A 25,740-nucleotide genomic window follows, 5' to 3' on the forward strand; every position below is an offset into this window, starting at 1 on the left:
GACAATTAAATTTTCATCCCCCTAACTACCTAAACAATTTCTTTTATCTCATCATACATTTCTTCATTCTCTTCATCATCTGTGGTGCTAGTTGGCATATAAACTTACAGTACTGTGGTTGGCGTGGGTGTTGGCTACAATTGTGAAGTCATTATTCTGTTCAGAGTAGCTTATCCACGTACCTATTTATTCATTATTAGACCTACTCTGGCACTACCCCTATCTGATTTTGTATTTATAGCCCTGTATTCTCCTGAGCAGAAGTCCTGTTCCTCCTGTCATCGAACGTCACTAACTCCCAATGTATTTAACTTTAACCTGTCCTTTTCCCCTCTTAAACTTTCTAACCTACTGGCCTGATTAAGGGGTCTACATTCCACGCTACGACCCGTAGAACGTCATTTTCGTTTCTCCTGATAACGACATTCTCCTGACCAGTCCCCGCCAGGAGATCCGAATGGGAATATTTTACCCAGGAGGATACCATCATACAGTAGAGCTGCAAGCCCTCGGGAAAATTATGGCTATGGTTTCTCGTTGCTTTTAGCTGTTTGCAGTACCAGCACAGCGAGGTTGTTTTGGTTAAAGTTACAAGGCCCGATCAGTCAGTCATCCACATACCGAAATATGTAATATTGGATTTCAACAACGACCAAACAGTGAACACATGGTGTGTCGTGGGGCGATCACTCTGTTCTTAAAATAATTGAAAAGCCACGATCGCTTCAATCGTTTACTAGATGACCGGTTTCAGCACTCTGAAGGTGCCATCATCGGTGTTAGGCGAGCAGTGGTAGTTTTATCTGGTGACTTCAGTTTTATATTTTATGGAAAGAACGACCATGAGAGCAGTTTTTATTTTTTATTGGTTGTGACAATGATTTTATCAGATGGTCTGCCTCATGTGCCATGAAGTCCATATGGTTTTATAAACGTTAATCCACGCTTCAGATCTGATGATGGCACCTTCAGAGTGCTGAAACCGGTCATCTAATAAACGATTGAAGCGATCGTGGCTTTTCAATTATTTTAAAAACGACCAAACAGTTTGACGAAGAGACAACACACCTCACAGGAATCACGCACATTGCACACAGTGCATAAAAAAATTTGTCTATATTCAAGAGTGAGTTATTCAGCCTTCGTAAAATTATGTCTCTGAGTAAAACTTAAAAGTTCGTTTAGAACATTTTGATTGTTATTTGCTCTTCAAAGAATGAGTAATAAATAGATAGATATTAGTGTCGTTGGCATTGCAAAACGGCTGAAATCGTTAAAACTGAAGAAGGCTCCAGCGCCTGATGGAATCCGCGACTGAGATAGCCCCTCTGTTAACTACCTCTATCGTAGAAACCTTGAACAGAGAACCGTTCCCAGCAGGTGGAACAAAGCACACACCACACCTACCAACAAGAAGGGTGGCAGAACTCATAACCACCGTCCAATAACCTTGACATCCATTTGTTGTAGAAACATAGATGATATTCCGAGCTTAAACATAATGAGGTATCTCGAAAAAATCGACCTCCCCAATGCCAACCGCCATGAACTTCGGAAGCACAGATTATGTGAAACCCAACTCGTACTTTTCTCGTATAACATCCTGAAAGTCATGATACAAGGCAGGAAAAATGAATAACAAGCATTTTGAAACAGAAGCTATTAGCAACTAACGCAAATTCCCATTTTCCAGTCAAGGAAAACTGTGGAAACATTAAAGAAACTCCATTTTCAAGCGGCTGTATGTCCTGTTTCTGTTTCAAAGTACAGGATGGTACTCAACTGTCGACATATAGCTTAACTGCTCACACGTCCTGTAACCTACTTTAAAAATATACAGTATTTTACTCACCATAAAACTCCGTAACACAAAAATTAACAGTTTTCTCCAAATAGCTTTGATATGTATTGCGCAGTATTCAAATATTTAGAACGTTTAATATTTACAAATGCTGCACAAAACACAATCTCATGTCTCAGGAGAACAAAAACAGTAGAAAATGCTGGAAACTCGTTATGGTGGTCTCTAGTGCACGTTCCTCCATGCAGTTATAAAATCTGTCGCGAGACTGAAACACTGTCCAGGAAAGACCATGTGCTCCTAGGTACACAGTCCTCCAGGTATTTCCCATATATTGTAAGTAGACAAACTATTTTTCATTGAAGTCTTAAATACATTCAAATATAGCAAAACTGAAACATGTCATTTATTTTGTTGTGTAAGTAGCTGTGTCTCCAAATCTCTTACTTGGGAACACTTAAAACACAAAGCTACCATCTGTTTGTGATGCCCACAACATCAAAATGCATGCTTAAGCACATACTGCTCACAAGATTTATATAAAAAACAGGAAATCTAGAAAAATAAGCCAATATGCCCTCTCAAACCAATAATAGTATAACGTTTCATAATTTTAGGAGTGCAGAAAGTGAATTGATATTTGGCAATGACATGAATATGTCTGATGTCATGCAGATGATAAGCAATGGCGAACAACTTGGGACTAGAATGATGTTATTCCTCCCCCCCCCCCCCCTGCACTCCCCAGTCCCCATCCCATCCCCCCCCCCCCCCCACACACACACACACAAACGCACTTGCTGTAGGAAGTCCTTTGATCTGGCTATTGCCAAGAAAGAGATGTGGTTTAAGGAGCAGTTGAGAAATGTAATTGGACAGTAAAACACTGAGCTGCAAGTGGAAGAGGTAAATATGTGTATTGGCTTAATATCTCTCTGATTGGCCTCTTTGCAAAACAATAATGGCTCTGAGCCCTGTGGGACTTAACATCTGAGGTCATCAGTCCCCCCTAGAACTTTGCAAAACAGGGATATGGCTTAGGAGTGGGGGTGTGGCTGAGGAAGGTGGGAGGGGAGAGTGTTGGGTGGAGAGAAGGAAGGGGAAGGAAGAGGGGTGAAGAAGAGAAGGGATGTGGGGAGCTGCAGAGTCCTACTGGGAGCTAGTCATATCGATATGATAAAATGAGTAATTTGCTCTCCTACACACGTGTTTCATTTTTGGATGTGTAACTTTCACACACTGTAGTTTTCTGAGTAGTAATTACTTGGATGTTTTGGTAAAGCAATGAATTAACACTGATTTCAACTAATTATTATTGTTATTATTATAATAAAGTATTTGATACACTTTAAGGTAACTAAAAAATTTATTATTGCTATATTAAAAATTTTATATACCGTATTTTATTAGAACTGAACACATCTGTGGCATTTTAAAACTGACGGTGACATCGAGTTATATTTTCGAGACGTAACAAACTCTCCACCTCCACTTCCACTCCCTACAGCCTTTTGACAGTCAACAGGTTGTGTACATGAAGAGAGTGGCCTGCAAACAAAGACGAGTCTTGAGAAGCTGTTGTGAATTGTGTGCAGACAGCAGCAGAACCGGACCAGCTGCAGTCTGCCTGGAGGGTGTAGTGACAGTGCAACCTGGTGGCAGACTGGGGAACCTCGTGCTAGAGTACGCTTCTGCAGCTGCAGTGGCGCGGCGCCACCATCTGCAACTAGCTGTCCCATCCAACATTTCCAAGTTGCTGGCTGCAGTCTTTGACAACCTCACTGCAGACCCTTTGTCCGTGCTTCTGCAGCATCCTCCGTGCCGGGGACAGAATCTTACTGAGAACGAAGTGCTGAACGACGATCAGAGACAGCCTCCACATCCACTCAGTGTAGAGGAAACGGTGAGATGGGCACGGAGTAGGCACATGCCTGTCATCCTCAGGTACGTAAAGAAATGTAACATACTGAACATAAATAGTCAGTAAGGTCCATTTGAACTATGTAAGTGCCAAAAAAATCACTGTGAACAGTAAAAATCATGAAATTATTGTGAATAACTGCCCATGACGACCCTTAGTGGAATGGCCATATACACTGTTGGCCATTAAAATAGCAGCTCCAAAAAAGTGGCTCATAACAAATAAATAATTGGCTTGGATATGCAGGTGATTTAGTATTTCAGTGCATCAGCACAAAGTTTACAGGAGTAACACCGCCATCTACAATACAGTCAGGGCGTTCGGAAATTCCCATAACAAACTTCTAGAACTTGGATAGGAGAGTGAGTACTTAGTACCGGGTGATCAAAAAGTCAGTATAAATTTGAGAACTTAATAAACCACGGAATAATGTAGATAGAGAGATAAAAATTGACACATGCTTGGAATATTAGGAAAAAAAAAACAAACAAACAAATATCACAAAATGTCCGACAGATGGCGCTGGACATTAAAACGTCAGTGACAGCACATGACAACCGTGTATAAAAGGAGCTGTAATGAGAGAGAGAATCAAATGCACCAGCAGTCGCAGCATGTTGACGTTACCTGAAAAGGCACTTTTAGTGAAGCTGTATTATCAGAACAGGGAATGTGCTAGTTCAGCGTTATGATCCTATCGTCATTGGAAGGGGATTCGTATGGGTAAAGGTCCGTTGACAAATGCAGCTGTGGAGAGAATGATTTCGAAGTTCGAAGCCACGGGTTGTTTAGACGATAGATCCCAATGTGGTCGACCGAGCAAAAGGCGTAATGCAGCTGAGACAGTTCAGGAAGAAATGGAGACTGTAGCGGGTTCGTCTATGCACGGGGAAGTCAGCGCTCATGCAGTCGTACATTGCACCGGCATTCCATACACTACTGTTTGGTTGGCACTCAAGCGTACCCTCCGATGCTATCCGTACAAAATCCATCGGCATCACGAACTGTTACCTGGCGATTCAGTGAAGCGGAGGGCATTTGCGGTGTGGGCGTTTCAAAAGATGGCGGGCGATGACGATTGGTGGGTCTGTCAACACCCAAAACTGCAGAATTTGAGCTACCGAAAATCCTAGAACTGTCGTGGAAACTGATAAACACCTGCTGGAACGCACGATGTTCATGCGGGTTGGCGCTCCACCCCATATTGCTAGACGCGTGAAAGATCTCTTGCGCGCGCCGTTTGATGATGATCGTGTGCCCAGCCGCGACTTTCGTTATGCGTGGCCTCCCAGGTCCCCAGACCTCAGTCCATGCGATTATTGGCTTTGGGGTTACCTGAAGTCGCAAGTGTATCGTGATCGACCGACATCTCAAGGCATGCTGAAAGACAACATCCGACGCCAATGCCTCACCATAACTCCGAACATGCTTTACAGTGCGGTTCACAACATTATTACTCGACTACAGCTATTGTTGAGGAATGATGGTGGACATACTGAGCGTTTCCTGTAAAGAACATCATCTTTGCTTTGTCTAACTTTGTTATGCTAATTATTGCTATTCTGATCATATGAAGCGCCATCTGTCGCACATTTTTTGAACTTTTGTATTTTTTTGGTTCTAATAAAACCCCATGTCATTCCAAGAATGTGTGTCAACTTGTACCTCTCTATCTACATTATTCCGTGATTTATTCAGTTTTCAAATTTATACTGACTTTTTGATCACCCAGTATTTTGAGGAGGAAATCTTTTTCAGAAAACTTACAATTTCCGTTCTACGACGGTTTCTATTCAGGTGTGCAATGCGTCCACATCTGTTGAAAGAAAGAGAAACGCCAGAGAACTGCTTGTCCTGGTATGCAATAGAGGGGACACTATGATGTGTACTATGTCAGACAGCCACCAGATGTTACTAGATGTCTATCTTTGTACGAGACCTGTTCAATACCTGACCAGCTCCAATGTAGTAAACACAGTTCGGTACATGTTATCGGAGCACGCAGACATGATCCTTGAATATGGTGAAGCTCGAGATAACAGAAGAGGTGCTAGTTGGCTGTATCAAGAACGTTTTCCACAATGTAGCACGCCATCACAAAAACATTTAACCAAGATACACAGCAGCTCTGAGAAAGAGCTACCTTCACCGTGAGGAGGCAGGAACCTGGTGCTCCGTGGAAACGCGGCACGCCCGAATTTGAAGATGATGTACTGCAAGGCATTGAAGAGAACCCGTGAACGAGTTCTTGAACAACAGTGCGTGCAATGAGTGTTAGTCACAGTACTGTCTGGGACATCTGTGTGAGCAACAGTTACTTCCCTACCACGTAGTAAGGGTGCACATTATCGGTCCTGCCTGCCACAGTTCCTGCACTGCTGCATACTGTGTCTCCACAACAAGTTCTGTTCACAGATGAATATATGTTCTCTAGGAACTGTGTTCAGAATTCGCTAAACAGGTACATCTGGGCAGGTGGAAACCTTTGTGCCATGCATGCTCAGGGATATTAGCACTAATTTGGTAATTAAAGTGTATGCAGGTATATTCTGGACTGTCATGTGATTGGGCCATACGTCTTTCCAGTCAAGCAAACTGATCCTGCTTACTTGATCTTCCTGCAAAACGCATTGGACCCGTTCTTGAAAGCTGTGGCACTGCATGTTCGTCAGGAAATGTGGTTTCAGCATGATGGTGCACGACCTTACTTCACATGCGGTTCAGAGGCATCTCGACAGACCATATGGTGAAAGATAGAGAGGCTGAGGTGGTTCAACCACGTGGCCGCCACGACCGCCAGACTAAACTCCTGTGGGCTACTTCTTGTGTGGACATATGAAAAGTTTAATTTGTGAGACTCCTGTACAGACCAAGGAAGGTCTGCTGGCACGAGCTCTGCTCTAGAAACTGGAGAGGCATCATGTGGGATGAAGAGGAAGTGGATGGTGTGTGTGTGTGTGTGTGTGTGTGTGTGTGTGTGTGTGTGTGTGTGTGTGTGTGTGGAGGGTTTGGCGACAATGAACAATGAACAAGGCCAGATCTCAGTCATCGTTGTGACATAGTGCATCACTTATCAGCACTTTTGAGTAGTGTGATGGTGTAGGGTGCCGCCATAAACACAGCACTATAATGCACTACTTTCATGTCGGTAGCCTTGACAGGAAGGACTGGACCTTAAGGGATTGAACATCATTCGTAATGATTATCATATACACATTTATTAATACCATCACAATTTTCTTATTACTTTACAGCTGACTGAATTAAGAATATGTTTAAGTAAAATCTGAATTTTAATTTTAAGCAATTAAGGAAGCAATTTTTCAAACCTAAGCAAATGCCCAGCTTCCTTCATGCCCCTTCTTTCGATCTGCATATAATTAAAAAAATATGCTAGTATAAAGTGAAGTTAGACAGAAATTTTGCAACCTTTCAAAGTATCAGTTGATGCAATGAAATTAATTCATCACAAAAGTTACAGCAAACATGACAGTTTGAATCAGATCACCAATATGAAAAGTAAATGCTAGAAATAAGTAAATTCTCGGGAGTGGAGGTACCAGTCCGACGTCACTGGAAAATTTTCGGATTCCTTACAACATGGGCAACCTCGAAGTACCTGAGGCTCCCACTTGTACAACACACAATAAAACATTCTTTAAGATACATACATCTTAATGTAAAAGGCCAATGGAAATGCAGAATATATAACGTATACATTGATTACAAGGTTAAAGGAGTTCTTTAGCTCCCATTTAAGTTGAAGTGACACAACTACCACTTAAGATAAATGACACAAAGCAACAGCCCCTTTACAATTTGCTTAGCAGTGTACTGAAAGAATCAAACTATTAGTCTCAAAATGGCAACAGCCTTTTAATCCACAACACACGAAATACATTAAAAAAACGTTACTGAAAATAACCTATTTATGTAAAACGTCAGTTGGGCTCCGCAAGAGGAAACAATTCAGCAGTTACCAGATCCGGCTTTATCAGCGATGACAACTCGTAAACATTAGGACCCTTTACTATTTAAAAGCCAAGTTATGCTGGCTTATAAAGCGAGAGGCTGAGCTGAGTACCAGATCTCGACAGTCAGTTTCAACAAAATACAAGATAACACTGTGTGAAAGTACACAGTACAAACGGTAACGAATTGACAGACAGGCTAACATCACATGTTCTCCAAAATGTTGCAAATAGCGAAGTAGTACATAAAGATGCGCTCACCCAATGATCATAAGCTGTAGCGATGCTCAGTCATGCTAATCAGGGGAGAACGGCTCAGCGGCCGTAACGAACACGGCGCTAAGGAGGCACAGCTGAAAACAAGAAGCCAGGGCGGAAAACGGCCGGAAAGTACCCTGGGTAGGTGCGAGCAGTCCAGGCACCGAAGAGGTAGCCTTCCCCGTGTAACCGAGGCAGAGGCGGGCCGGCTCCCTCGACGCAGTAACGTCCTCCGGCGCCGCATAGCCAAGGCAGCGAACAGGCCTGTCTCTGTCCTTCAAGATCGCTAAGAAGCGACAGAGGGCCCACGGGTACCAGACTGCACGGTAGGGATCAAGAGGTGTGTGTGTACTAGCACGCCGCGCCGCTGACGTCAGCGTGAACCCAACCAGTACTCAGAAGCCTGCAACTACCGAACGTGCTGTATTGTAATTGCGTTGCCGGCCGCTGTGACCGAGCTGTTCTAGGCGCTTCAGTCCGGAACCGCGCTGCTGCTACGGTCGCAGGTTCGAATTCTGCCTTCGGCATGGATGTGTGTGATGTCAGTTTAGTTAGATTTAAGTAGTTCTAAGTCTGAGGGACTGATGACCTTAGGTGTTAAGTCCCATAGTGCTTAGAGCCATTTCAACCATTTTTTGTAACTGCGTTCAGGAGCAAAAACAAGGCTGTTTACTACTACTACTACTACTACTACGTGATCAGGCCCTGTGGACCGCACGCATCTACAAGTTTCCTCCTCCACTGTTATTCTGTCCATTGCTGCTATCCGCCATTCGGCCACATTGACATTTGTTTTAAATCTTCATGGAGTCCATCCCTCCAACGCTTCTTGGGTCTCCCTGGCGGTCTCTTTCCTGTAGGTGTGAAATCCAGGAGCTTCCGAGGCCATCTGTGATCCTCCATCCGGGCCACATGGCCGGCCCACTGCATTCGTTTGGCTTTGACAGCTCCTGCTATGTTGGGCTGCTGGTATAGTTCCTCAAGCTCTTGGTTGTATCTGATCCTCCATTCCCCTGTATCTGCATCCAGAAATGGACCGAAGATCTTCCGAAGCACTTTTCTCTCAAAGACAAGGAGCTTATGGAAGTCCTGTTTCCGGATACTCCATGTCTCACAGCCATATAGAACAACAGGCTGGATCAGGGTTTTGTACAGTCGAATCTTGAACTGTCTGGAGAGAGATTTGGACCGAAGCAGTTGTGCTAGGCTGTGGTAAGATCGGTTTCCTGCTTGTATTCTGGCATTAATGGCTGCTTCACATGACGAGTTCTCAGTGAAAAGTGCCCCTAAGTATTTGAATTCTTGCACTCTCTTGTAGGACTGGTCCCCAACCTGCAGTGATTGTAGATGATCAGCAGTCTGACAATGACCACGCGTCATAACGAGGTACTCTGTCTTGGCTTCGTTTATGTTTTGCCCAAATTTGCTGGCAGCCTCCTTTAGTGCTTTGGTCATTTGCTCCAACTCCTCTTCCGAACCTAGAGAGTAAACAGATGTCGTCTGCATTGGCTAAGTATGCCAGTCTCTTTCCTTCGATTTCAATCCCTTCGTTCTCTTTACTACTGCACAAACTTTTGTTAGCGGTCAGTGATTGAGTACGCAGTTACACCAAGATCATTGTCAGTGTACTGAGGAATTGTTACAGCAAGTTTCGGAATGAAAAATAATGGTTTGCTGCACGATCACCAGTTGTACTAACCACAGCAGAAAAGTACGTCATATCTTCAAGATGCAATCAAGATGTTCTTGAGAGCCACTTTTCCAAAAGCAAGATGCTGGGGAGATTCCCTGACTACCGTCTCCCAAGGAATTAATTCTTTGATTCTGAGCAGTAACGCAAGCGAAATCCTGTCACGTGGTATGTGCGAGAAGAGGAAGAATTTTATACTTTGCGTGCTAATATCCTTCCAAAAACTCGAGATACAACTGTGGAATTGTCATCTTCTGAGGAACAGGACACTTATAGTCTGCAGGAAAGTGAGTGCAACAACAAGGGAGTTGTAGAAATTGTTTCAGAGATGGAAGAAATTTTTGAGAATTGCAGCGAATGCGAAGGGAACAATTTTCTACATTTTAAGACCAATGTTGAGTTGTTAGAGACCATGTTACTTACAGACTTAAACGCAAACACCCCAAATTAGTATTTTTCTGTGGTAAACTAAATGATCACGTAAATGTTTCGGGAAAGAATTGGCTTCAAACAGTTTAGACAGGAAATTTAATGAAGCCAACAGAAAGTTGTATGGAATTCTGTTTGAAAATGGAAAGAGAATTTCAATAATTCGACGTCAGCTTCATCCAATTGTAACCCACAAGTTTTTGTAAGGTTAAAGTATCCAGTAATCGTGTTTTGTAAGGACACGCACTTTCATCAGAATGAAAGTTATTAACGAGAAAAACTAAATGAAAAGTTAGTAAGCGAACTGTGAATGAACAAAGACAAAAACTGCGAAAATAAGAAAAACTTGTAAATTAACCTTTCAGAATAGAAAATGAGAAGTGTTAAAATACAGTTAAAGAGTTTAAAATGACATTGTAGGCAGTTTCTTCGCGCTACAGCTCTATGTAATCTAATTCAGTGTGAGCCTCTTCCCCCAGAAAAAAAATGCAGTGCCTTCCAAGATGGTGAAAGAGGTTGACATCCTTCAGAGGCCTCACACTAGCATTTCACCTACATAGAAAAAATAATCTAGTACAGAGGTTAATAATAATAGTAATAATACACTAAAACATTCACACGTGCATATGAGTTACGCATGATGCACCGTGTGCCTGTAAGCTCCAATGCACTGCGGCGTGGAGAGACGGTTCACTGTGACGTCACAGCTCACAGCCCTCCTGCGCGTGACCCATACTATCCGTGAGAGACACCGTCTCCGCTCGCTGCCTCAGACCACTTCGGCCTCACTAGAGATATCATTTAAGGTATGACACGACTATCAATGTTAGTGTCATTGCTCAAACAAGATTGCCACTGGTTCGCACAGCTCATAATTTGGTCAGCAACCATTACATCTCTGATGAGCTAATGTCGCTGGCTGTGCACTATCTTCAAGGTATTTGTGAAGTTAGCTGTCAATAATATAATGCAAGACTGCATGTTGCCTATGCCTGTGCTGTCCTGACCTGCCTCAGTATAGAGAGTGTTAGATTATTGTTGCTCTGTCCAGCCATAATTCGCGGAAAACACCAGTTCTTTGGTTGTGGAATTTCTATAGTTGAAGAAATCTGGCATGGAGTTGAAGGAGCATGGAATTACGTGCCCACAACTGTCATCCAAGGTCAGTTCAACTCCATGCCCCACCGACTCAATCGTACTGTTGTTGGCAGAAGTGGCGACTCTGTACACCCGCAAATATCCAACAAATTTAATTACGCATCCTTCCTACTAATTCTATACGACTAATCTCCAAATCACACTTAAGTTTCTGGCAGAGGGTTTATCGACGCACCTTCATAATAACTCTCTGTTAGTCCACTCTCTAACAGCACGCGGAAAAAATGAACATCTTTCCGTGCGAGCTCTGAGTTCCCTTATTTTATTACGGTGGTCATTTCTTCCTACGTAGGATGACATCAACAAAATATTTTCGCATATGGAGGTCAAACTTGGTGACTGAAATTTCGTGAGAAGATCCTACCCCAAATCCTGAGCCCGCAGCTCGTGGTCGTGCGGTAGCGTTCTCGCTTCCCACGCCCGGGTTCCCGGGTTCGATTCCCGGCGGGGTCAGGGATTTTCTCTGCCTCGTGATGACTGGGTGTTGTGTGATGTCCTTAGGTTAGTTAGGTTTAAGTAGTTCTAGGGGACTGATGACCATGGATGTTAAGTCCCATAGTGCTCAGAGCCATTTGAACCATTTTTGAACCAAATCCTGTATCATGCCGTGACACTCTGTCCCCTATTTCTCGATAGAAGCATACGTGCTAACGTTTTCTGAACGTTCTCGATGTACTCCGTTAATCCTATGTGGTAACGATCCCACACCGCACAGCGGTACCAAAAAAGGTGACGGACAAGCGTAGTGTAGGCAGACTCTTTAGTATAACTGTTGAATCTTCTACGTGTTCTGCCAATAAAATGCAGCCCTTGGTTCGACTTCTCCACAACATCTTCTGTGTGTTCTTTTCAATTTAAGTTTTTCGTAATTTAATTCCTAGGTATTTACTTGAATTTTCGGCCTTTAGATTTGACTGATTTATCATGTAACCGAAGTTTAACGGATCCCTTTTGGCATTCATGTGGACGACCTCACACTTTTCATTATTTAGGGTCAATTGTCAATTTTCGTACCATACAGATATCTTAAATAAATCGTTTTGCAATTCCTTTTGATCTTCTGATGACTTTACTAGGCGACAAACGACAGCTTCATCTGCAAACAACCTAAGACGGCTGCTCAGATTGTCTCCTAAATCGTTTATGCAGATAAGGAACAACGGAGGGCCTGTAACAGTACCTTGGGGAACGCCAGAAATAAGTTCTGTTTTACTCGACGTCTTTCCGTCAATTACTGCGAGCTGTGACCCCCTTACAGGAAATTACGAATCCAGTCACATGGCTGAACGATATTGCGTAAAGGCGCAATTTGGCTTCAAGCCGCTTGTGAGGTACGGTGTCAAAAGCATTCCAGAAATCTAGAAATATGGAATAATTCTGAAATTCTTAGTCGATAGCACTCGATGCTTTGTGTGAGTAAAGAGCTAATTGTGTTTCACAAGAATGGTGTTTTCTGAATCCGTATTGACTCTGTGTCAAAAGACTGTTCTCTTCAAGGTAATTCATAATGGTTCAAATGGCTCTGAGCACTATGGGACATAACATCAGTGGTCATCAGTCCCCTAGAACTTAGAAGTACTTAAACCTAACTAACCTAAGGACATCACACACATCCATGCCCGAGGCAGGATTCGAACCTGCGACCGTAGCAGTCGCGCAGCTCCGGACTGAGCGCCTAGAACCGCGAGACCACCGCGGCCGGCAAATTCGTAATATTCGAACACAACGTACGTTCCAAAATCTTGCTGCATATGGACGTTAACCATAAGGGCTTGTAATTTATTGTGACCTATGCAGCTTTCGAAATTTTGGGTACGGATCCTTCGTCGAGCGTGCCGTTATATATGATTGTTAAATATGGAGATATGCCATCACCTTACTGTGAAAGGAACCTAATTTGAGTACAGGCTGGACCAGATGACTTGCTTTTATTAAGCGATTTAAGTTGCTTCACTACTCCGAAGATATCTGCTTCAAAGTATTCGTGTATCGCATAAACACAGTAAGTAAAATTACATTATATGCTGTCCTTCGTACATGCGGAGTTTTAATGCCCAGCAGTGTAAAACGTGTTGGAAGAAAACAGTAGATGCAAGGTTGCAAATTATTGAAAGATTCCTGAGGAAATGTGGTACACTCACAAAAGAATTTCTTTACAAAACACTTGTTCAACGTCTTCTTGAGTACTATCATCAGTCTTGGACGTGAATCAGGGAGATACATAAGATCCAAAAAAGAATGGCATGTTTCGTCATGGATTCGTTTAACGAGCATGGCATCATTGTGAATGTACTTATCTAACTACTGCAACCGACGGTACTGTAGAGGAATTGTGCATCACAGAGCGATGTGGTTAAATTCCTATAAGTTACACCATCATTTAAATTGTACTACTAACGTCTTTAGCAAACTATTTGGATGGTGAGACTGCATATTGGAAGAACATGTATTACGTTGTATCTAGCCATTTATACGTGACTAGTTCCATAGACCGTTGATAATTTTTGCGTGGAGTGGTTCAAGGAAATAAATATTTGTTTGTGAGAGTAAGCATCTGTACTCGTACTTATACAGGGTGAAGAAAAATTCGAGCACTCGGCAGCGCGATTCCTCACATACTGGCAAAACAAAAATGTCTCTCGCAAAATTAGATCCTCTGCATATTACGGGCAGTAAATGGACGTTAAAGACTGCCAATCTGGCAAAAGTGGATCAAGTGTCAGTAACTGCCTCTGAGAGAGGTGGGGCAGTGCTGTGCAGTCTGTGCAGTGGACAGCGTCTCGGCTTAACACTCAACCGGCACGGTAGCTCAGCGTGTTAGGTCAGAGGGTTAGCAGCCGTCTGTAACTGAAAAAACTGAGTCAACCGATCAAAAACAAACTTAAACGGATGTTTTGCGACGTCCGCCCCGAGCACATACAACGAATGAAAGCGAACAAAATGAAAATTTAAAAAAAAAAAAAAAAAAGCACTCAGGAGATAGATGGTTCAAGCTTATTTGTTTCTGTTCGCTAAAAGTAGTCTCCGTGGTACGGCATCTGGCGTCCTAATCGTCATACAGGTATGAAACATTTGCAGTTACGTACCACGAACACAGAAATGGAAGGACGATCGTTTTCATTGGTCAGCATTTTTGTACGTCGTGGACGCGAATTATTTCGCGCCACTGCATCTATCAGATTCCAAACCTGTTTTCTGTGTACCGTCCCCGAATGGTCCCATCGAAATTATTTTTCAAAGGACGTTGCTCAAGGAAGATGAAGTAAGGGCTTAACAAAATGTAGTGGGCCTGAACCTGGCAAGTATAATAGTTGGTATTAATCGATGGGACCACTGGGGGATTGTGTACACAAAAAAAGTTTTAAATGTAGTACATGCAGTGATGCGAAATAATTAGAGTCCACGAAGTGCAAAAGATTTCTTTAAAATGTAACCAATGAAAACGATTGTACTTCCATTTCTGTGTTGTAGTACGTAACTGCAAAGGTTTTGTAGAAGACCCACAACGATTAAGATACCATACCACGCAGACTACTTTTAGCAAATAAAAATAAATAAGCCTAGACCCAGAATCGAACCCTCGACATCCTACACGCTAACCCAAAACACAATTCACTGCTGTATGTGCTGTCAGAGGTAGTTATCGTGCATGTGATTCGTGTTGCCAGACTGCCAGTCCTTCAAATCCATTCACTGCCCGAAATATGCACAGGACGAAATTTTCTGAGAGACATTTTTGTATTGCCAGTATGTGAGGAATCGCGCTGCTAAGTCCGAGTGCAGGAACCTTTCTTCACCCTGTATGTAATGTCTATTTATAGTTTACATAACATATAACTATACTTACAAAAATGTATAAAAAGTATGGCGTCGTCTTATAAACTGTACCACCGCTTTTCTTGTACAGCAGTGTTCTAGAGACGTTTTAGCTCAAGTGCCAGTACTGACACCGTAGGTGGACACATCGGGGCGCATAGGAACGGGGAAAAAGAGTGGGGGTTAAAGTGACCACAAGAAAAAAAGTTAAATTTTCACCAAATCATGGTTATTGATAGAGGCATTCCACTTACATATTATGAATCCGCATATTACAAGATATCATACCAAATATTTTTAAGTGAAAAAGCAGGTATAATGGAACGGCTTTTTTCTGAAGACCCACACTGTGACTAGGGCGGATACCGTGACCAGTGCGACCGCGACGGCATTCCACGTTTGTTTTTTGATTTCCGGCCACGATTTCCAGGCATCTTCAGGCCCTAGTATCTGAGAGAATGACAAGCGGCTGCTGCAGACCGTTTTCAATGGGAATTCAATTAGGCCGAATATAGCGGAACAGAGATGGTTTCTAAACAACATGATTTCATTCACAATTATGTCACAGGGACAGGACGGTCGATGACAGTTTTGTATATACGGTGTGTTACAAAAAGGTACGGCCAAACTTTCAGGAAACATTCCTCACACACAAATAAAGAAAATATGTTTTGTGGACATGTGTCCGGAAACGCTTAATTTCCATGTTAGAGCTCATTTTAGTTTCGTCAGTATGTACTGTACTTCCTCGATTCACCGCCAGTTGGCCCAATTGAAGGAAGGTAATGTTGACTTCGGTGCTTGTGTTAACATGCGACTCATTGCTCTACAGTACTAGCATCAAGCACATCAGTACGTAGCATCAACAGGTTGTTTACGAATGCGGAGTTGGCGCCCATTTGATGTATGGATTAGCACGGGGCAATAGCCGTGGCGCGGTACGTTTGTATCGAGACAGATTTCCAGAACGAAGGTGTCCCGACAGGAAGACGTTCGAAGCAATTGATCGGCGTCTTAGGGAGCACGGAACATTCCAACCTATGACTCGCGACTGGGGAAGACCTAGAACGACGAGGACATCTGCAATGGACGAGGCAATTCTTCGTACAGTTGACGATAACCCTAATGTCAGCGTCAGAGAAGTTGCCGCTGTACAAGGCAACGTTGACCACGTCACTGTATGGAGAGTGCTACACGAGAACCACTTGTTTCCGTACCATGTACAGCCAGTGCAGGCACTATCAGCAGCTGATTGGCCTCCACGGGTACACTTCTGCGAATGGTTCATTCAACAATGTGTCAATCCTCATTTCAGTGCAAATGTTCTCTTTACGGATGAGGCTTCATTCCAACGTGATCAAATTGAAAATTTTCACAATCAACATGTGTGGGCTGACGAGAATCCGCACGCAATTGTGCAATCACATCATCAACACAGATTCTCTGTGAACGTTTGGGCAGGCATTGTTGGTGATGTCTCGATTGGGCCCCATGTTGTTCCACCTACGCTCAATGGAGCACGTTATCACGATTTCATACGGGATACTCTACCTGTGCTGCTAGAACATGTGCCTTTACAAGTACGACACAACATGTGGTTCATGCACGATGGAGCTCCTGCACATTTCAGTCGAAGTGTTCGTACGCTTCTCAACAACAGATTCGGTGACCGATGGATTGGTAGAGGCGGACCAATTCCGTGGCCTCCACGCTCTCCTGACTTCAACCCTCTTGACTTTCATTTATGGGGGCACTTGAAAGGTCTTGTCTACGCAGCCCGGGTACCAAATGTCAAGACTCTTCGTGCTCGTATTGTGGACGGCTGTGATACAATACGCCATTCTCCAGGGCTGCATCAGCGCATCAGGGATTCCATGCGACGGAGGGTGGATGCATGTATCCTCGCTAACGGAGGACTTTTGAGCATTTCCTGTAACAAAGTGTTTGAAGTCACGCTGGTACGTTCTGTTGCTGTGTGTTTCCATTCCATGATTAATGTGATCTGAAGAGAAGTAATAAAATGAGCTCTAACATGGAAAGTAAGCGTTTCCGGACACATGTCCACATAACATATTTTCTTTCTGTGTGTGTTTCCTGAAAGTTTGGCAGTGCCTTTTTGTAACACTCTGTATAAAAGCGTTCAGAAGTCAGCTTGTTGTGCACATTTCTCGGCAGCAGCTAACCCTCACCAGGGCGAATACATTGGACACTTTTCCCTGACGAGTAGTGTGGCCACTCTTTCGAATCGAACGCCACGTCGGCAGTAGTGACCCACAGAAAACTCTATAAAACTGAAATAAACAGTAACGAACTATATTAGTTAACCAAAAGACGTTCTTTAAACACTGATATTGTAAAAAATCGTTAGTTTCCGTACAAGTCAGCTAACAACATTAATACTTGGGCTATTCGGAAAGTAAGGTACGATCTGCCGCGAAATGGAAACTACAGGGAAACCAGAAAACGATTTACACCTTCCACCAATTTCTCTTCATAGTCGCCGCTCCGACATAGACGTCTGCCGTAGCGTTGTACCGACTTTCCAGTATTCCTGTCATTCACGGCAGCCGGCTGTCTTTCCGCCACTTCTCCACACTGGTTTGCAGTTCGTTGTCTGTGCCGAAATGTTGTCTTCATAGACGGCGGTTCATGTGAGCAGAGATGAACGTCACAGGGAGCCAAATCCGGGCTGTATGATGGATGATCAAACACTTTCCTTTCCTGCGGTGCGTCCCCATTGCCACTGCACTGTGCGGCGGAGAATTGTCACGAAGACGGAAATGCGTGTCAGTCACGTTACGTGGGATTGCCTGAAATCAGGCGAAACGCCTCAGCGGGCACCCATATTGTTGTCAGTTCTAGGCATCTTCACATCGTCATCGTGTGCTCAGAACACAAAAGAACGACGTGATGCTGTTGACAGACATACTAGAGGCACTACTCAATACATCCGTGCAATGTTTCATCGGATTTTCACTGTCATCTCCATTTCCCAATCTATCGGTTGTTACTTCCCGAGAAGCCCTCGTATAAATCACTTATCTTTCATCAGACGGCTCAAAATCAAAAGGTCTTTGCCAAAATATAACGCAATGAGCTTCCTGTGCCATCACATTGTCAACAATGGCAATGTATATCAGAACTAGAGTTACCACTTCTGGACAGGCAGCAGCGCTGTCCAGAGAGAAAAAATATGCAATGGCCGTTTTTCCTGTCCTGCCCACTTAACCACACCTTTCCGAACCGATCTTGCTATTAACTGATAACCTTCAAACATTAGTACAGCATATTAATTAATAATAGTAATTGACTTAAGAAACACGACCAGAAATGTTTTCTACATCTTTTGAGTATCATTATTCTTTTGATTTCGTATTACTTGCTACAAGCACATATCACATTTGAAGATCAATTAAAATGAAGCACATATTAAAATATTACAGCATCTGCAATTCTTTTTTTTTTTTTTTGTCCTGAGAAAGAAAAATACACTGCTAAGAAACTCTTACCGTTAGTAGCCATTATTTAAGTCTGCTGTTAATTGCTAGAAGCATATTATTATGATATACAGCTGCTAACTGCAGGCCGATCAAATACTTGCTTCGGGCAGCCTGTGGCCCGCGGGCAGCAGTTTGACGGTCAGTGTTATACGGGATGATTCACGTGTTCCTAACGCTGGGATTTTGCAGCCTGCAGCACCTTCAAACATCACACATAAGATTTTCATATTCTTTCACTCGCTACGCACAAACTACTACTACTCTTACAGAAAAAATTAACAAGACCTTTTCGTAGGAATTTTAATACACCTAAGTTTTGTAATGGGATACACTTTCGCTAGAGGCCACTGTTTTCGAGTAATTCAAGAAAAACGTGATTGAAGATCCGTTTTGTACGTTTTGCTCGAATAATTTAAAAAACTGCAACCTTTAGCCGAAAACGCAGCCTAATTCAAAATTTCACTAAATCACATTTCCTGCGAAAAGGTCACGTTCATTTTTTCTGTAGAACTAATAGTCTGCGTGTAGTGAGTGAGAGAATTTGAAATTCTTGTGTGTATTTGATGGTGTTGCAGGTTGCATAACGTCCATCAGTAGGGGCAGCTGAATGGCTCTGGATACTGTACCGGTACAGTTTAATATAATGTTCACTGCACTTGTGCCAACGGCCTTGCCACACTGGTAACACCAGTTCGTGTCAGATAACTGAAGTTAAGTGCTGTCGGGCTTAGCTAGCACTCAGACGTCTGACTGTCAGTTGTAGGCACGTGAGCTGTGCTCAACCACTGTGAGGCCTATTGAGGAGCAACTTGATTGAGCTCTGGTCACGAGAACTGATAGTGACTGAGCGAGCAGTGTGCCCATCCCGTGCCCCTCTATATCCACATCCAGCAACACCTATTGGCTGAGAAAGATGCTGCGCTTGGTCAGTATCACTTAGCTTTCTGAGACCTGTTTGGACAGAGTAATAAAATAAAATACTTGTTCTAGTATTTAATTTTGTGTTCTAATTGATCTAACGATTGTACTGCTACGTGTGCTATGACTTTAGTAGGGATAATGGACTATCGTGCTTTGCCTGCCTCCACAAACCTCTCATAGGCTACAGACAATGATTTTTAAGACACTTACAGCTTATTACAACCGATTAGCGGAGATATGCCTTTGCGCAAACGTGACAGCAATGTTCGTCACACTATGATTGTTCTGGTGTTAGGAGGGACATATGACAGGTCTGCAACCACAAAAAATGTTGTCAGTGACTTCTCCAAAGTGTAATGTGGCCATTGGATCCATACATTTTTCGGGACTCGGACTTTGTGGAGACTAAATCTAGTGAGAAAGAAAAAATGAGCGAGTACTCAAGAACTCCTAGCGAAATCGAGACAAACAAACGGAAATTATTCCCCTGAATCCTTCAGTTTACACTAAACAAACCTGTAGTAGGAGACTGTCAGTAGTCCCACTAGATACAGGGTGTTTAAAAAATGACCGATATATTTGAAACGGCAATAAAAACTAAACGAGCAGCGATAGAAATACACCGTTTGTTGCAATATGCTTGGGACAACAGTACATTTTCAGGCAGACAAACATTCGAAATTACAGTAGTTACAATTTTCAACAACAGATGGCGCTGCAGTCTGTGAAACTCTATAGTACGATATTTTCCACATATCCACCATGCGTAGCAATAATATGGCGTAGTCTCTGAATGAAATTACCCGAAACCTTTGACAACGTGTCTGGCGGAATGGCTTCACATGCAGATGAGATGTACTGCTTCAGCTGTTCAATTGTTTCTGGATTCTGGCGGTACACCTGGTCTTTCAAGCGTCCCCACAGAAAGAAGTCATAGGGGTTCATGTCTGGCGAATAGGGAGGCCAATCCACGCCGACTCCTGTATGTTTCGGATAGCCCAAAGCAATCACACGATCATCGAAATATTCATTCAGGAAATTAAAGACGTCGGCCGTGCGATGTGGCCGGGCGCCATCTTGCATAAACCACGAGGTGTTCGCAGTGTCGTCTAAGGCAGTTTGTACCGCCACAAATTCACGAAGAATGTCCAGATAGCGTGATGCAGTAATCGTTTCGGATCTGAAAAATGGGCCAATGATTCCTTTGGAAGAAATGGCGGCCCAGACCAGTACTTTTTGAGGATGCAGGGACGATGGGACTGCAACATGGGGCTTTTCGGTTCCCCATATGCGCCAGTTTTGTTTATTGACGAAGCCGTCCAGGTAAAAATAAGCTTCGTCAGTAAACCAAATGCTGCCCACATGCACATCGCCGTCATCAATCCTGTGCACTATATCGTTAGCGAATGTCTCTCGTGCAGCAATGGTAGCGGCGCTGAGGGGTTGCCGCGTTTGAATTTTGTATGGATAGAGATGTAAACTCTGGCGCATGAGACGATACGTGGACGTTGGCGTCATTTGGACCGCAGCTGCAACACGGCGAACGGAAACCCGAGGCCGCTGTTGGATCACCTGCTGCACTAGCTGCGCGTTGCCCTCTGTGGTTGCCGTATGCGGTCGCCCTACCTTTCCAACACGTTCATCCGTCACGTTCCCAGTCCGTTGAAATTTTTCAAACAGATCCTTTATTGTATCACTTTTCGGTCCTTTGGGTACATTAAACCTCCGTTGAAAACTTGGTCTTGTTGCAACAACACTGTGTTCTAGGCGGTGGAATTACAACACCAGAAAAATCCTCTGTTCTAAGGAATAAACCATGTTGTCTACAGCACACTTGCACGTTGTGAACAGCACACGCTTACAGCAGAAAGACGACGTACAGAATGGCGCACCCACAGACTGCGTTGTCTTCTATATCTTTCACATCACTTGCAGCGCCATCTGTTGTTGAAAATTGTAACTACTGTAATTTCGAAAGTTTGTCAGCCTGAAAATGTACTGCTGTCCCAAGCATCTTGCAACAAACGGTGTATTTCTATCGCTGCTCGTTTAGTTTTTATTGCCGTTTCAAATATACCAGTCATTTTTGAAACACCCTGTATCTCCCTTATTCTAATGTCACAAAGAGGATTAAGAAGCAGAGCTGTTGAGATCGCTGGTAGTCCTTACAAGAGGCTCCTCCTTGACTCTTGCCAAAGACTCTGAGAAAGACAAAAGCAAGCCTAAAAAATCTGAAACTGGCAATCCCAAAAGTGACGATACGTCTTCAGGCTGATTCTGCAACGTCTGCGAAGTTGATCACAACGAAGAAATGATAAATTCAAAGGTTTTCAATTACGTTAGCCGCATTTTGGCATCTAAGTGAATCAACACGTAAAATTTTGTGTTGGACCAGGACTCGCGACCGGATCTCCCACATAACGCAAGCACTGACCCTACCCGCCCCAGCCATTTGATCCAAATTCCCAACTATTAACGAGCGTCACCTACCCATGAACCCCTCACTCGGCATTTCGGACATGTCCGAAAGAACAGATACCACATAATAGATGTTCGTAAATTCCCGTGACGAACTTCTAACACTTACAGAGGGGAACCCATGTCCTGAACGTACTGTGTCCGTTGGACGACGTTTTCAATTCAGATGTGTAACGCGTCCACGTCTGCTTCCATTCAGGAAAACTGGTAGTTATGCTGAAGGGGAGAGTGCTCCACGTGTGGACGAACTCCTCGAGTTCAAAACTCGATTACAGCACACTGCTTCTCCTTCACTGACGTTTTCTAGGGGACTGATGACCATAGATGTTAAGTCCCATAGTGCTCAGAGCCATTTGAACCATTCACTGACGATACTTTACACAATGTCGTGTTTCACACTACAGTACGGAGCCCTCTAGCAGCAGAATGCTGCCAACATGTAGACATGAAGAATAAAGACGTAGAATGGCAATAACGTTTGTTTTATTTAAGAATATTTAAGAATTTTCATGTAACATAATGGAAGCCTTGTTTTTCAGCATCACCTCGTTATTAGAAAAACTGTAGCTAGGAATGTGGTATACAGGGTGTTACAAAAAGGTACGGCCAAACTTTCAGGAAACATTCCTCACACACAAAGAAAGAAAATATGTTATGTGGACATGAGTCCAGGAACGCTTACTTTCCATGTTAGAGCTCATTTCATTACTTCTCTTCAAATCACATTAATCATGGAATGGAAACACACAGCAACAGAACGTACCAGCGTGACTTCAAACACTTTGTTACAGGAAATGCTCAAAAGTCCTCCGTTAGCGAGGATACATGCATCCACCCTCCGTCGCATGGAATCCCTGATGCGCTGATGCAGCCCTGGAGAATGGCGTATTGTATCACAGCCGTCCACAATACGAGCACGAAGAGTCTCTACATTTGGTACCGGGGTTGCGTAGACAAGAGCTTTCAAATGCCCCCATAAATGAAAGTCGTGAGGGTTGAGGTCAGGAGAGCGTGGAGGCCATGGAATTGGTCCGCCTCTACCAATCCATCGGTCACCGAATCTGTTGTTGAGAAGCGTACGAACACTTCGACTGAAATGTGCAGGAGCTCCATCGTGCATGAACCACATGTTGTGTCGTACTTGTAAAGGCACATGTTCTAGCAGCACAGGTAGAGTATCCCGTATGAAATCATGGCGGTGAATCGAGGAAGTACAGTACATACTAACGAAACTAAAATGAGCTGTAACATGGAAATTAAGCGTTTCTGGACACATGTCCACGTAACATCTTTTCTTTATTTGTGTGTGAGGAATGTTTCCTGAAAGTTTGTCAGTACCTTTTTGCAACACCCTGTATATGAAACCTCCCCTCCAAATTAAAACTATGCGCCAAACCGGCTACCATAACTTTTACCTTGCCATTTACGAACGTCCTATCGAGTTAACTATCACACTGAAATATTTCGGACTAACACTTGATCGCAGACTAACATGGAAGCCTCTACTATCCATTCTACATAAAGCCCACAATAGACTAGAATTACTGAAGCTACCACGAGGCAGAACGTGGAGATTGCTCCGTTCCACAATCTTCCACACCTATAAAGCCCTACTCCGACCCACTCTCTGCTATGACAATGCGGCGTTGACTTCCGCTCCTTCCTCCTCATATCACGCCCTACAAATCCTCGAACGCCATGCACTCCGCCTAGGCTTTCGGACATGCTTATCAGATTCCCCAGCCCACTCTTCCATCCTGAACGCCTCTGAATATCCTACATTACCTGTAAACCTGACACTGCACACCCGCCAGTTCCCCAGTGCTCACCGCGCCTCTACCACCACATTACCCCAACACTGCACCTCCACAATCTCCACATCTTCTCCAAACGAAACTTTAATCGCCTTCCGTTACCTGACCACGACATCCGCCCTAATATATACCCGCTCTATAAGACCTATCTTCAGGGCTCCCTTCCCCTCCAATCCTCTACACTCACTTCCTGAGTGTCCGTCCCTGGTATTTGAGTGGTCGGCGCGAAGGAATGTCATGCCTAACGGCCTGGATTCGATTCCCGGATGGGTCGGCGATTTCTCCGCTCAGGGACTCGGTGTTGTGGTATCCTTCATCATTTCATCCCCATGGACATGCAAGTCGCTGAAGTGGCATCAACTCGAAAGACTTGCACCAGGTGAACGGTTTACCCGACGGCAGGCCCTAGCCACACGGCATTTAGTTTTACTTCCTGAGTCTTGGTCGGAAACTACCCACTCGTCCCCCGTCCCTTCTCCAAACATTCACCTACAAACCCCCTCTTACGCGCTGCCTTCAATTGCTCCGTTCCCCTGATATCCTTCTCCCTGGCAGGCTATTTCCAGTCGTCTCTTCACATATCCATGTACCTCTTTTAATAAGTCACACCTCGGCCATTCCGTTTTACTTTATGCAACAGTCTTCGTGTGCGACACTCATTTTCTATCCATCTGAGTCTATATTTTAATTCATCAAACTTTTATATTTTAACTTACGCGACTGACGATCTGTCTTTTTACTGTCCAAATGTTTATTTTTGTTCAAACGCGGTGACCAGTTTTTATACCATGTTCCTTAAAATTTTCCTCTCATGTGGCTAAAGAGGGAAACATTGTATCCGTTGACAGCTCATCCTTGCCGATATGGCGCCGGGCGGGAGGGGGGGGGGGGGCGGGTGAAATAAATAAAAATAAACAAAGAAAGAAGAGAAAGTCCGCTGTACATCCGTTGCAGGTAATGGAAGGGCGCCTGTACCATTGCACCTGTCGTCGTGAGCTTAATGTCGCGGGAATGGAGTTCCAGAGTGTGCACCATTTGAAATATGGCGCATTGACATTTTGACAGAATATATTCCTATGTACAATCTCCTACTTTGAGTTTACTGATTGATACGAGACACTTAGAGGCTTATTCACATCCAAGCACAGTCCTGGAAATGATGAAACCAGATACCGTGCACACGCATTGTTTCATACATTACCCGCAGATTTGTGTCCATTCCACGCGTGAAAAGTGTCTTAGTTCATCCACACATCAAAGCAGAGCGCACAGCTTACTCAGTATTAATCACTGTATTTCTGCAGTTCACCGATACGATGCACATATTAGTTCAAATAGATATATCCGTGCGCTCACACACGAAAGCCAACACAGCAGCCACGCTGTCAAATCAACAGTGTTCTCACTGCCACCACTCTTCAGTTCTGACAGTCGAGAACATTCTTTACCATATCAAGGACACATAGAGAATGGACAAAAAACACAATACAGTACCACGCTTAATACGGGGTTGGGAAACTGTTGGAATTCAAAACAGCTTCCAGTTGTCTAGGAATGGTTAAATATAGGGATTTCAATGGAATCTTATGCCATTTTTCCTGTAAAATAATGGTAAGTTTCGGTAACGACGATGGAGATGAATAGCGATCACACTGCCCTCTCTAGAAAATAGACCACAAATTTTCAATAATATTGAGATCTGCTGACTGTCGGGCGAGGGTAGATGTGACAGTTCTTCCTCTGTCCCAACAAACCAGTTCTAGACGATGTGAGCCGTTTGAACATGGACCCCGCCATCTTTGTAAACAGCATCACCACAGGGAAACAAATATTGTACCATGGGATGGGGCTGCTCACCCAAAATAGTCACACAATTCTTGGCAGAAAGGCCGCCATGCAAAGTAACCATGGAGGCCATAGAACAACACGATATGGCTGCCCGAAACACCACCGAATCCCCGCCATGTTTCACTCTTGGGACGT

General features: G+C 43.7%; 1 protein-coding gene across 1 annotated transcript in view; it reads left to right on the plus strand.

Annotated features, from left to right (window-relative positions):
- LOC126424555 (galactoside 2-alpha-L-fucosyltransferase Sec1-like) overlaps positions 1–25,740 on the plus strand; it is a 148,516-nt gene that overhangs the window by 35,286 nt on the left and 87,490 nt on the right. Inside the window, exon 2 of the mRNA XM_050087302.1 lies at positions 3,397–3,704. Within this exon, the coding sequence (XP_049943259.1) occupies positions 3,397–3,704 (308 nt within the window). The remainder of the gene's footprint in view (positions 1–3,396; positions 3,705–25,740) is intronic.

This window comes from Schistocerca serialis, chromosome 10 (assembly GCF_023864345.2).
Source record: "Schistocerca serialis cubense isolate TAMUIC-IGC-003099 chromosome 10, iqSchSeri2.2, whole genome shotgun sequence".
Lineage (NCBI taxonomy): Eukaryota > Metazoa > Arthropoda > Insecta > Orthoptera > Acrididae > Schistocerca > Schistocerca serialis.